This window comes from Kwoniella dendrophila, chromosome 2 (genome assembly GCF_036810415.1).
Source record: "Kwoniella dendrophila CBS 6074 chromosome 2, complete sequence".
Classification (NCBI taxonomy): Eukaryota; Fungi; Basidiomycota; class Tremellomycetes; order Tremellales; family Cryptococcaceae; genus Kwoniella; species Kwoniella dendrophila.
Genome location: NC_089477.1, coordinates 203215 through 215621, shown reverse-complemented (window position 1 = coordinate 215621; position 12407 = coordinate 203215). Strand labels below are relative to the sequence as shown.

The window sequence follows — 12407 nt, the reverse complement described above, 5'->3', positions numbered from 1 at the left end:
TATATCATCGATCGAGATAAAGATAGATCTCGTTGCTCAAGACTTCTTACCTCTTACATTACTCAAGGATTCTAAGAACAGTACTAACGATCTCCCAAAGACGCTATCCGATTATCCATTATTGGTGTCTAGCTCGCAACGAATGCCAATCGCTCAGCCTACCACTTTCCTTCGCTGTCTTTACAGACGTTCAATACCTATTATATCGGCTTCATTCTTCGGTATATCCATATCCGGTTCAACCAAATCTCCCAACAATAGCAATCGCATGATGTCTTCGTCCTCTTCTTCAACCTCGTCATGGAAACATATTCCATATGAAACACCTTCATCTCCAATAACAGCACCTTTCCCATATTCTCCGAATGATCTAGAATCAATGGATAATTCACCTGATACATTTTTCTATTCCCAGCCTCGTTTCGTCACTCATATAGATGACCAAGCTATTCAAGGTTTAAGAACATACTTTGGTGAAGTCTTACCGACATCAAAAGGCTCCAAAATACTAGATTTATGTACAAGTTGGATATCACATTATCCGTCTTCCGTTGAGAAAGCTGTTGAAGATGGCAATGTGGAAGTTTATGGAATAGGAATGAATAGAGCTGAAATGGAAAAGAACGACATTTTGAAAGGTAGATTTCAAGTTAAAGACCTAAATCAAGATCCTCAAATTATTGGTATACCAGAAGATGGAGAATTGCTGGATAGTACGACATGTACAGTATCGATAGATTATATCACAAAGCCAATAGAAGTTTTATCAAACATTAGAGAAATAACGAAAAGCAATGGTAACATACATCTTATTATAAGTAATAGATGTTTTCCAACAAAAGTCGTTAAACCTTGGTTAAATCTAAGCGAAAATCAGAGATTGAAATTAGTAGGGGATTATTTAGCTTGGTCAGGTTGGAGGGATATAGAGATATTAGTCATTAAAGATGGTAGAAGAAGTGATCCGTTATGGGTGGTTCGGGGTGCGAAGGGAGATTGAACTTAGATATTCAGGCTTTAGTTGAGCAAAATATCTTTCAGTGGATATACTACATGTACCTCTGCCTGCTATTCAACGCACAATGAAGTCGTTCAGCGGAACTCCAAAGCTATTAAGCATAACTCATACCAGTAAATGACAACAAATTGACGATATACAGAAGTAGATCATTGCACGGCTTACCCCGGAGCGTAACTGAGATATCACCGAAGCCGTAAAATCCTTTAAGAACTCTTTTATGCATGGTATATTCATAAGATAGCCATCAAGAATACGACAAGAAAAAGAGATCAGAGTTCAAAGCAACAAATCAAATCACGGTTTTTTCAAGGTATATAAAAATCCTTGAACATCAAATGCTGGAACTGGTAAAGAAGACAATATAAATCAGCAAAAATCAGGATGTCGTCGTAGTGTGTAATGTTGCACCCGTTACTGACCTATTTGGCACCACAGCAGATACAAGCATTCGCAACTTCTTTCTTTGAAACTAAAAGATTCTTCTTGATCCAAGTAGAATTAGAATTATCTTGGCAAGCTTTTATGAGATCATCAAGCTTTACTTCTTCTTTGCCAGGTTCAAAATGCTCATTGTAGATGAAACCAGCGAATGCTCGAGGCGTGAAAGAACGGAATGGACAACAAGGGATATTGATTACTTCAATTTTGACATTTTTAAGTGAATCGTGGATACCCAGAGACTCCCAATCGAACATGAAAACTGTAAGATCCCGAACAGTAGGATGGCAATCACAGCGGGATGATTGCTTTCTAAGTTTCCTGTTGCCACCACGTGAATATTCTAAAAAATATCCATCACTATCAAATAGATATTCACCCTCATCATCTGAATAGTATCTAACATATGAATCGTCATCATCTTCTTGTGGATCTTGATCTTCTTCTTGATGACCGGGACAATCAGGATAAAGGACTCTAATCGTTCGAAGCGTTTCGGGAAAAAAATCCATATTGTCGAAAAGGTGGAAACCATGAGTTGTGTACGTTTGTAATTTCCATTTGTTTGTAAAAACGGATAATCTGTTCGGCATAGTGATCTCCCAGCAATCGACTCTACTCCCTCTTGCATCATTTTCAGGTCTGATAGGTGATGAAAGACATAAATCACTAGGTTTCAACATACAAGCGAAAGTTTGTAGAATTTGATCGATATTGAACGAATCTAATTTTGATGGTGATTGGTAAATATTGTTCATAAGTTCAGTACCAAAAGAAATTTTCTTAACGTTGATAAGGATTTTAGATTTAGGGTGATTACAATTGTCTTTATTATCGTTATGATGTCTTTTGAGGTAATTTGAATCGAGTGAAATAGCTATACCTTGAGCAGCTGTAACGTCTTCGATAATTAAGGTTTCCACTTGATTGAGAAGCTTGATAGCTAAATTGTCAATATTGTTGAAGATTGTCATCAAGTTGGTTCTATTAACTTTAAGAGTGGAAATCAAATGATTAATACATGATTTGCGTTGATTAGCAGGAATTTCGAGAACGTTAAGTGGTTTGTTGGCTTGGTTAGGGTGAGTGGAAGTTGTCATTTTGTTGGAGGAGAATAAGGAAATAATTTGATTAACCATTATGACTAAGTATCGGTTTCTATGAATAGCAAACAGAAATGATATCAAGGGGAACGATATGGAATGATCAGGTGGAAAAGAAGAAACAGGAAAGGAGATGAGCCTTTTTTAAGTAGCAGAGAGATACGAGTAGTCTCTCTTAGCATAGGTATCAGTCAACTGTTTCAGTATAGTAGTGACAATCAAGCTATAGCATCATAATTTGCATCGCTGAAAAGGCGTGTTTTGTAAGCGAGATTTACTTGATTACTATAGATCACTATAGATCTTGATTGATACATTTTAGCGCGAATGCTTATCAAGTAACCTTGTGAGAAATAAGGAGCTCTTCTATCTCATTTCATTCAAATTGCGATACATTGATTGATTGATTAATTGATTAAACAGTTGGTCATAAACTCAGCTTCATGTTGCTTGATCCGATATACGAGCCACTAACAAGCATGACTGGGTAAAGAGCACGCTAAAAGTATAGCCACGAAACAATCAATCGGAAAAGATGCTCCAAAGTGTTTTGAGGGATATTGTTGAATCTTGATTCTAGGCTAGAATTTTAACTCAGGGTGATCAGTATGATGATCAAAGGGGGCGTGTGAAAAACGATAGCGCATTATTTGTTGGAAGAAGCGAATTAGGTGGTTAGATGAATGATAAGTCTGAAGTCAGATAAATTTGTGATTAGCTCGATTAATACTGTACGTATGATATGTGTGCAACAACAAGGAGTAGGCTATTCATACAATCATAGCGATATAGGTGAAATGTACATTCGGTACTCGAGTAGAGCATAGCAGTGTTTCCAGATATATGAATTATATACAAGTTTCCCATAAGCTTGAATTGCATTGTTTCAAGCAGTCCGGTTAGCTATGAGTGTGTATGCATACATATGGAATCCCTTTACACATCATCGGCTCGTTGTAGAGGCGTGTTGTGATAAGCGAGATCTAATTTGATTGATAATTGTTGACTAGCTCGAATGTACAATAAGGTCTGTGTGTATCCAGAAGCATTTCTGTCAAACGCGTCCCGGCTGATAGTTCAAGTATTGATCGATTATTTTATCAAGGTGATGTCGATATGATGCAGTCCAAGGTAGTATGATTGATCGATAAGGCTGAATCAAGGGACGTCTTCCGCTTTGATTCTAGACTAAAACTCAAAAACTCAGGGTATCGATGATCAAGTGGGTCTGCAATCTACCTGATTGATGGGAAGCCAGTAGATAGCGAGTGTAGGCGTCTTTCAAAGTCATCATTATCTATCAAACGTAAACTCGTTTAAGCGTTATTTACTTGGATACCACTTACTTTAGCGGGGCTGTAAGGATTCAATTTGACAATCAATCTTTATTCACTGCCATGGTAAGCTATTCCTTGTTCCAGTACAAGTGAAATGATGTATTGCGAGTAGCACGGTTGATTGCATATTCCATTTTGGCATAAATTGGTATTTACATTTTACTTCTTATAGGGAGGTGTGATATGTATGATAAAGTATATATGTATGGATAAAACCCTTTACCAGATTATGAAGTGATATTTTTAGCTCGCTCGTGTTTGAGTGACCTCTTTTGCTGTACCGGATTTTCACAAGCTGTACTAGTATTTGGTTAATATACAATTTTATGCCTGACTCAATGATAATTTCATTCAAGGATGACTTACGAGGGGAAATCACTTCTTTCCGCAACAAATACAAGCTTCAGCTTCTTTTTTCTTGATAATCGAAACATGGTTCTTGAGCCATTCAGATGACTTCTCACAACCCTTTCTTAAGTCTTCTAAAGTTAAATCCTCGTCTGCGAGTTCTTCAACAATGTATTGATGCATGAATACTTCTTGAAAAGTTGATGGATTAAGATAGTCGCGGTCGAGATGAGGGAGATTGATCAATTCTATTTTTTTATCCTTGAATTCTTCTTCAATACCTGAGAAGTCAGAGTTCATAGCATAAGAAAGAGTGAGGTTGAGTTGTTCTTTACAGATACATTCTTGTTCCTCTTCTGATCCGTCATCGTAATCAAATTTATTGGTGTTGGTACAGAAAAGACAACTGGGAAAGAAGAATCTGATGTTTTTGATCGAAGGTGGCATAAATCCCTGATCGATACAGATGAATCCATGAGTAGTAAGGGTTTGAATATTCCATTTCTCGACAGCAGATGAGATACGATGACAGAGAGCGTCATTCCAATCTACATATGCTTCGGCTAAATCTTCTGAATTGTGGATTGGAGCGTGATGAGGAGCAGCTAAACATAAGTGGGTTGGTTTGAGCATACAACCAAGAACTTGAAGGATTTTCCGAATATTGAATTCTTCTAAATGATCATTTGACGAAATTATCTTGGCAACCAATTCAGCTCCAAAAGCCAGAGACCTGATGTTGACAAGCACTTTATTTTCTGGGTGATTACATTCAATGTGTCCACCAATATCATGTTCTAGATAGTTACTATCTAATTTTTGAGTTAGAGTTTGAGCAGCATCTAAATCTTGAATGATAAGATTATTTACTTGACTACGAGCGACATCCTCGAGGGGATCGACATGAAAAGAGTTGACTCCACGAAGTATAGTCGAAGCATTGTTTTTATTGATGATTAAAGTGGAGAATAACTCGCTGTTGATGGTCTTCCTTTCTTCTGGCGAAAGCTCAAGAAAGTGCTTGGTTCTATCGACAGGTTTAGCTGTGTAGACAGGCGGAGCTGTACAAGGAGTGAAGCTGGGGTTCATGGAATTGATAGGCGACTTGGACTTCTTCTTGCATCTGAAGAACATGTTGGTTCTGAGCTGTATCCCGATAGGTCGATTGGCGTGATTCGAATGTTGGTCTGTGAAAAGAACAAGAAACAATGTGAAGTAGTGACTGAAATGACGGTTGAAAAGGATGACCAGGGTATCTATGCGAAGTTGAGCGAAGACTACATGACTTATATCCGCAGTAATTCTGACAAGAGAATGAAGTGAATAGTCTCGTTGAAAGGTCGTGTAGTGATTAGCCGAGACTGATTTTGATCTTTTGATTTCCATCAGAAAAGCAACCATGATCGTTCTTGTGGATATGTTTATTTAGCTTCCCCACTTTACACAATGATTTGAACCTTAATTCACTTTGATGGCGGTAAAAGCTGTGTCAAAGGACCCTCGGTTAGCCATCACCCATCCAGAGTCAAGATAAAGGTTTACAATGATATCTAATCTTGATCCATCGGAATGCAATAAAGAGAATCAAGTAGCTTACTGTTGTGATCTCCCCAATCCGAATTTCTGATCGATCAATCTGATACTCCACAATAAGGACATACTTCTAGCTTATTCTTCTCCCTATCCTTGAAATTTTCGAATATACTTTTCCACACTTTTATTGTTTTTTCAACCCTATATCCAGGTGGTTTGTGTCGCTTTTCACTAATTTCAGTTCTAATCTGATTCTCAACTGATCCCCAAGATCTATCCTTATGGATCAATTTCGGTACATTCCTAAAAACGTAATTGGGTAATTGAGTATGCCTACCTTGATCCTCTAATTGTTGAAGAACAATACCAACAAAGGATAATATCGTAAATGGACAACTTTGCCAATCTTCTGATCCAGGTCTAATCGTACCGCTATTTGATGAAAGTTGAATACACATATCACACAGACAGTTCCTAAAGTTTACATGATAGATAGTTTTATGGTTTCCGTGGTCTTGATCATCACCATAATCGTTAAATTGATGGTTATATAGATTATGTTCCCAGTAACCTCTATGTATGAACATCGATTTACAGCTCGATAAACTACCAATAATATAAAAACCTATATCCCAACATACAAAATCTTCCATCTTAGTCGGGAAAGTTAAACATATATTTTCACATTTCAGCTTCGGACCTAATGACATCCAACACATTCTTTTATCACTACCACCACCTTCAATATCATCATCTTCATCATCTTCGCTCTTTCTAACACTTTGCAATATAGCTTTTTCAGTGATTACCACTGTTTTTAATTTGCTGAAAATCTGTCCTTTTTCTTTATATCCATTCCTATTTATTTTCTTTACCGTTTGAACACATTCGGGGAAAAATTCTAAATCTATACGATCCAATATTCTCGATAATTTACATACACCATCTACATCCTCTATTACTATCTTCTCAACATTTTGGAATAGTTTAATTTTCCGTACATGTGACTTGATCTGATGAGGTTGAGCTATAGCGAAATTATTGTACGTTAATGTTTGTTCTGGTATAGGTGGTGAATAATGTTCAGCTCGCGATTTAGGTGGTGCTGGACCAAGTATAATTCCCTGACAAATTCCTTCTGTCGATTTTCCGTTTAGGTGCAGAGTGGTGTATAGAATCTTGCCAAAATAATCATGCATGTACCTCGAAGCTTGCATTAACTTAGCAAGCTGACTTCGATCTAGTAATTCTAAGTGAGAAAGTATGATGGTTCGAATATCGGGTGGAAATCGATTCAATGACAAGGGCGAGGTTGAAAGGTCGTCATGATTGCAGAGAGCCTGGTCATCGTATAGATGCGCTGAAAACTTGGTCGCTGTTGGCATAGCCTATCTTCTTTGCATATGGAAAATGATAAGTTGATAAATGAAACATTCCTTATGAATATATCCTTGGTAACGCTCTTCCCGAGAGATGCTTGAACTCTGGTGACTTTAGCTTATTATTCGATCATCAGTGTATCGCATATATCACGTGATCATCTCTTCCCGTTTCATGCTTAAACTAGGTCCGTGCGTTTCAAGATGGCAGGTATGGTTTCATAAATAATAGGCATCATATTACCAGGTCGTTCAATGGATTGCATTTGAGAGGATATAAGCGGGAAAGTTTTGAAGAAACAAATTGTATAAGAAGCCTATTTAGCTTTACAAACTTTACAAATTATTGTGTTACCTTCCTCTTTATACCCTTCGAATATTTTCTTCCAAATTCTAAGTATCTTCTCAACTTTATAATTTGGGGGGGTTTTAAGCGAAGTTTCGAGTTCCGTTCTGACCTCATATTCTATCGTCGCCCATGGTTTATCCGTTGTGCATTTGGGAACGTTGTAAAATTGAATGTGAGGTTCGTTGGTATATCTGAAGGTGTCCATACATCTTGAATAGAGGTAATTAGCCAAATCTCTAGCACTGAAAGGACACTCCCCAAACATGCCCCAGTTCTCTGAGTCTAGTAAGTCATCTGATGGATGACATGCTGTACAGGTACAGTTGGAAAGGATGATTCGAAGCTTGTTAGAGTATGTCTCGAATGAATTCTCTTCCCAATAGCAATTATGGACAGTGACGGTGCCATCGCTGAGTGACCAATTTCCAATGAAATCGCGAAGGGAATGACGACGTTTGATGGTACCAAGATCGGGTAACCGGATGCATGTATGTTGGCATGGTAGCAAAAGGGGGAGTCTACTCAAATCCCTCTTTGCTTCGGATCTGGAAGGCTTGATTAGTTCTTGATCACTTTCAGATCGAAAAATTTCAAGTGCGGTCTCGGTGATCTTGACAGACTTGAGATTCGGCAATAGAAGAGGTTTAACTCCAAGAGGATGCTTATCTGCGAAATCGCAGTCGATATCGCACATATCGATTGTTTTGAGTAACGGTATAAGCTGAAGTGTTGCTTCAAGGCTGCGAAAGCATATTTGTTCTACTTGGCGAAGGAGTCGCAATTTGCGTAGGTGTGACGAGATCAATTCCGGCCCAGCAATAGCGAAATCTACGCCAAGGGAATCTTCCGAAGGGGGTGAATAATATCTACCATTGATGTTCTTGAGTGGTCGGAAAATTACCCCAAACAAAATACGTCTAACATCTTGAGCATCGAGATCCAGTGTGTGATAAAGTTTCTTCCCAAAGTGTTCATGCATTGTACTTGAAGTCGACATCATTCTAGCCATGTAAAGTTTGCCCATATCTTCGATGTATTAAACTATCATTGATTGGATTTCCGCTGGAAGACGATTGAATCCTGAAGGATAAGCTGACGAGAGTGGAGGGGAGTTGGGATGATCGTCGCAGTGATCGGAAGCCGACTTTAAGAGTTCCATATTGATAGCTGCAGTAGGACGAGCTTTGATGGCGAAAAAGTCGGCGTGGTCAGTATTGTCTACTTGGTGAGGTGGTTTGCGAGATGTAGATGGATTGAAAGCGCAAGAATCAAGAGAAGAGGAAAACAACGAGGAAGCAAGGTTACAAAGCATAGTATTTACTTTGATGGCAAGTAGTGGGTCGTGTGGTACAAAAGTGACTGTACCAAAGGTGTCTTGAATAAACATCTTGACGCACGGACGTAACTTTGAACAGTATACATCACTTGGTCGAATTTGTGGCACTTGGATGAGTATGATCGTGTAGAAAGGGTGATAAAGACAAAAAGAAATGTGTTGCGTACCTTCATGTATTTCCGCAACATATACATTCCTTCGCTTCGTCCACCTTCATGATGCTGAAATTGTTTTCTAGCCATTCTCGTCTACTTTTCCAACCCATCTTGGCCTGTTCTATCTCATGATCCTCTTTCTCTAAGTATATTTGACTTTGGACTACCGCATCTAGAATCTCATCTATGGATATACCAATCAAGCACGGATAACCTATTAATTCTACTTTCCTCTCTTGATTTTTCTCTTCATCTGACCAATTTTCAGAATTCAAATGTACCAATATTCCTCTCAATGCTTTACCACATTCACAATCTTCTTTTTTACCCATACATCGTTCAGTTAATGATTTATGATTAAAAGCTGTAAACAACGGGATTTTTGGTGGGAAGAAGGAAGTTACAGGTCTAGTTTCATTTGATGAGGATAATCCTGTTCCTGATCCTGAATTTCTACCTGATCGATCAATTAGTCCATCTTTACTATGCCAAGTAAAACTTTCTAAATTCCATAAACAAGTTAATTCTTCTAATCTTCGAAAGAATATTCGATCAAAAGGTCTTTCTAATCCTCTACACCAAGTTGAACATACATTTTTAGGTTTGATCGTACACGCTAAAGTGTGTAATGTTTTATCTGGATTTGGATGAGCGTAAGGATCAAAATTGGTTGTTTCGTCCCATGAAGATGAATACCATAATGACACGCCCGAGGAATACTTTACTCTAGAAGACATCAAATCAAATCCTAATGCTAAATTTTCTAATTCTGTTAAGGTTTGAATAGGTTGATGAGGATAAGAACAGCGTATTTCTTTAGGTTGACGCCTACCAACCACATCAGTACCTAGAATATATGCGATGAAAGTAGCGGATTTGAGATCTGACAGGATGAGTGTTTTGATATGATTGAATAACTTTACTTTTCGCCTGTGAATACTGCGAACATCAAGTCCGAATGGTGTGGGAGTAGGAAGAAGAATAGGTTGTATCGGTGAGTTGGAGTTATCCGATAGTCGAGATACCGAGACTACTTCACTTGTGTCGCTTTCGACCTTCATTCGGAACAGATTTTGGAAAAAGGATGATATCTTTTCCGGAGTACTGACAGCTTTCGGTATATCCTGAACAGTGTTACCCTCTTCCACCTTTGGTTTATCTAATGTCCAGTTTATTCCTTTGCTCATTTGCCAAGCATTCGATCCGGTCATGGCGACAGTCCGATACAAAGCTTTTGAAAAGAGGATATACATGTCTTTATTTGTTAACATCAGTCTAAGAAGTGTGGATGTACTGCATGACGCTGACAGATAGTCCAGTAGGTATAGCGATAAGTCGGAAGGTAGCTGATTGAGAGGAAATGTAAAGGTGGATGGAAGTTGCTGGTCCAACATGGCGAACGAGTGCGACTGATCTAATCGTTCGTCAGGTACATTGAGAACGTCTGACATGGTGAGTCTTTCGAGAGCATCATTGATATGTGAGGATGATATCAAGGTATAAGCAGGAGTGAAGATAATGGTGAACTTGATGTTGACCGAAAGCCAAGATGTTCTGGATGCACGAACCGTCTTATCAGTTCGGTCAACTCCGCTTTAACTGGTGGAATTACGTAAATCGGTTTTAGATAAGATAAATTCGCTTTTGCTCAGATGGGGGGATAATAGGAAGAATCAAGCTGCTATACGTTTTCAGCATTATATACATCTGTTTCATAGGCATAAGAGGTATAAGGAAAGGAAATCATCTGTCTAAGTTATTCTAGGTTATTGAATTTTCTATGAGAGCTATTTCTCACTATCGCCAGAGTGGTCAGAATATGAATCGTCACTGCCACTATAATAGGAGTCATCATTATCACTATTACTATAGTCAGTACATGAACTATTACTAGCATTATCGTCCTCAGATTCTGGCTCTCTTGAAGCCCTAGATTGTGATCCTTCAATACATCGTAGGAATCTTGGATCTTTCATGATTTCATCATACATCGAGGTGAGTTTACGATTTTTCCTGTGATCCCTATCGACTTGCTTATTGATGGACTTCAATCCAGAAGATAAAGTATTTTTGAGTAATTTTTGTGTTATCCAGCCTTGATGCTGGATGTTAGATGAGAGATTATCGATACATTCCCTCCCAAGGTGTTTAGAACATTCTTAAATTCTTCAGTCAAATCTTTTTCATTCCAATTACCGATACTTTCACGATAACCCTTTGAAGCTGCTTCTTCAGGAGACATATCACTGTAGGCTTTTCTTAAGGTATGATAGGTCAAGTTGAGCTCTGAATCATTTTGAAAGTCGCGTTTGAAAAGGTTATCGATTCCACGTTGAAGTGATTTATTGGAATCCGACATTATATGGCTGGTTTGCTTGCTTGGTAATATGTTGGTGATTTGAGCGATAAATCTTAGTTGGTGGCGAATATTCATGTACAGGATATATTGAGTATAAGGCTCGCTTTATACGCAGACTCATGGCTATATGATGATTGGACAAGAGTCGAGCAGACTCGAAGCCTTCTTTTGAGTATTTTCCTTTCTTCATTTTCAGATAGAAAGGAGCTTACTGTTATCTTACGCCATCCTTGCAGTTTCCAAGCATGTCGTTATGTTATATATACATACACTTAAAATATGTTGCCCTTTTATGCGGACGGAAAAGTGCTTAGCTTTTCATCCATGAGATTTGATACATGAGTACTCATAACCGAGCTATTCATTGTGTAAATTGACATTCTATGTCATGGTATTAATACAAGTCATGAGCAATGGCTTTACTACCCTGCTCATCGCTACTGGTATCCCAATACTCCGGTCCGACTATCTTAGACCAATCGCTAGAACTATCATCGCTACTTTGACTATCATCATTACTGCTTGATTCGTTCAGAGTGTCAACTTCATCATCTGTGCCGTTGACAAATTTCTGGACTTCCGGATCATTAGGAGTTTCTTCATTCCATATCTTGGACAATTGTCGATTCCGCTCCTTGATCCGTTTATCTGCTTCCACCAAGAAATACGATAAAGATCCTTCAAATTCCTTTTTCGATTCATCAGCTGGATCCGTAGACATGATGATCACAGATATCGAATTGTATAAGCTTCTCACGTCCAGAACTGAAAAGAAAGATTGATCCGTAATTTCTCCAAGATACCAATCGTTTCTGTGGGAGTCTGAGGTTATTGAAGCGATATTGCCTGGAAATAGTTCTCGATTGATTTTCCATAATGCGTTGTAAGCGTAAAGTTCTTCAGAAGGGTTAGTGGCGATTATGTTGTCGATAGCTTCCATCAATGTCTCGCATGCTGATGGAGACATAGTAGTAAAGGGATGTCAAGAAAGCTTGAATGGATCCTAAGTTGCTGTTAATTCATGTGGAAGTTTTACACCAAATTTCAAA

The 12407-nt window shown here is 38.3% G+C and overlaps 6 protein-coding genes across 6 annotated transcripts; 1 reads left to right on the top strand and 5 right to left on the bottom strand.

The window, feature by feature from the left end:
• Positions 1-271: 271 nt before the first annotated feature.
• On the top strand, positions 272-1000 carry L201_001510 (uncharacterized protein; the record flags this gene model as incomplete). The annotated part of the gene is made up of 1 exon (XM_066217299.1): positions 272-1000. One exon carries the CDS (start codon positions 272-274, stop codon positions 998-1000), a length of 729 nt encoding a protein of 242 aa, XP_066073396.1.
• A 440-nt stretch (positions 1001-1440) lies between these two features.
• On the bottom strand, positions 1441-2559 carry L201_001509 (uncharacterized protein; the record flags this gene model as incomplete). The annotated part of the gene is made up of 1 exon (XM_066217298.1): positions 1441-2559. The coding sequence occupies one exon, from the start codon at positions 2557-2559 to the stop codon at positions 1441-1443; it is 1119 nt and encodes a 372-aa protein (XP_066073395.1).
• Positions 2560-4274: 1715 nt separating this feature from the next.
• L201_001508 (uncharacterized protein) lies at positions 4275-5381 on the bottom strand (the record flags this gene model as incomplete). Its single annotated transcript, XM_066217297.1, has 1 exon — positions 4275-5381. One exon carries the CDS (start codon positions 5379-5381, stop codon positions 4275-4277), a length of 1107 nt encoding a protein of 368 aa, XP_066073394.1.
• Positions 5382-5878: 497 nt separating this feature from the next.
• Positions 5879-6979, bottom strand: L201_001507 (uncharacterized protein; the record flags this gene model as incomplete). Its single annotated transcript, XM_066217296.1, has 1 exon — positions 5879-6979. One exon carries the CDS (start codon positions 6977-6979, stop codon positions 5879-5881), a length of 1101 nt encoding a protein of 366 aa, XP_066073393.1.
• Positions 6980-9013: 2034 nt separating this feature from the next.
• On the bottom strand, positions 9014-10210 carry L201_001506 (uncharacterized protein; the record flags this gene model as incomplete). The annotated part of the gene is made up of 1 exon (XM_066217295.1): positions 9014-10210. The coding sequence occupies one exon, from the start codon at positions 10208-10210 to the stop codon at positions 9014-9016; it is 1197 nt and encodes a 398-aa protein (XP_066073392.1).
• Positions 10211-11752: 1542 nt separating this feature from the next.
• Positions 11753-12325, bottom strand: L201_001505 (uncharacterized protein; the record flags this gene model as incomplete). The annotated part of the gene is made up of 1 exon (XM_066217294.1): positions 11753-12325. One exon carries the CDS (start codon positions 12323-12325, stop codon positions 11753-11755), a length of 573 nt encoding a protein of 190 aa, XP_066073391.1.
• Between the last annotated feature and the right edge of the window lie 82 nt (positions 12326-12407).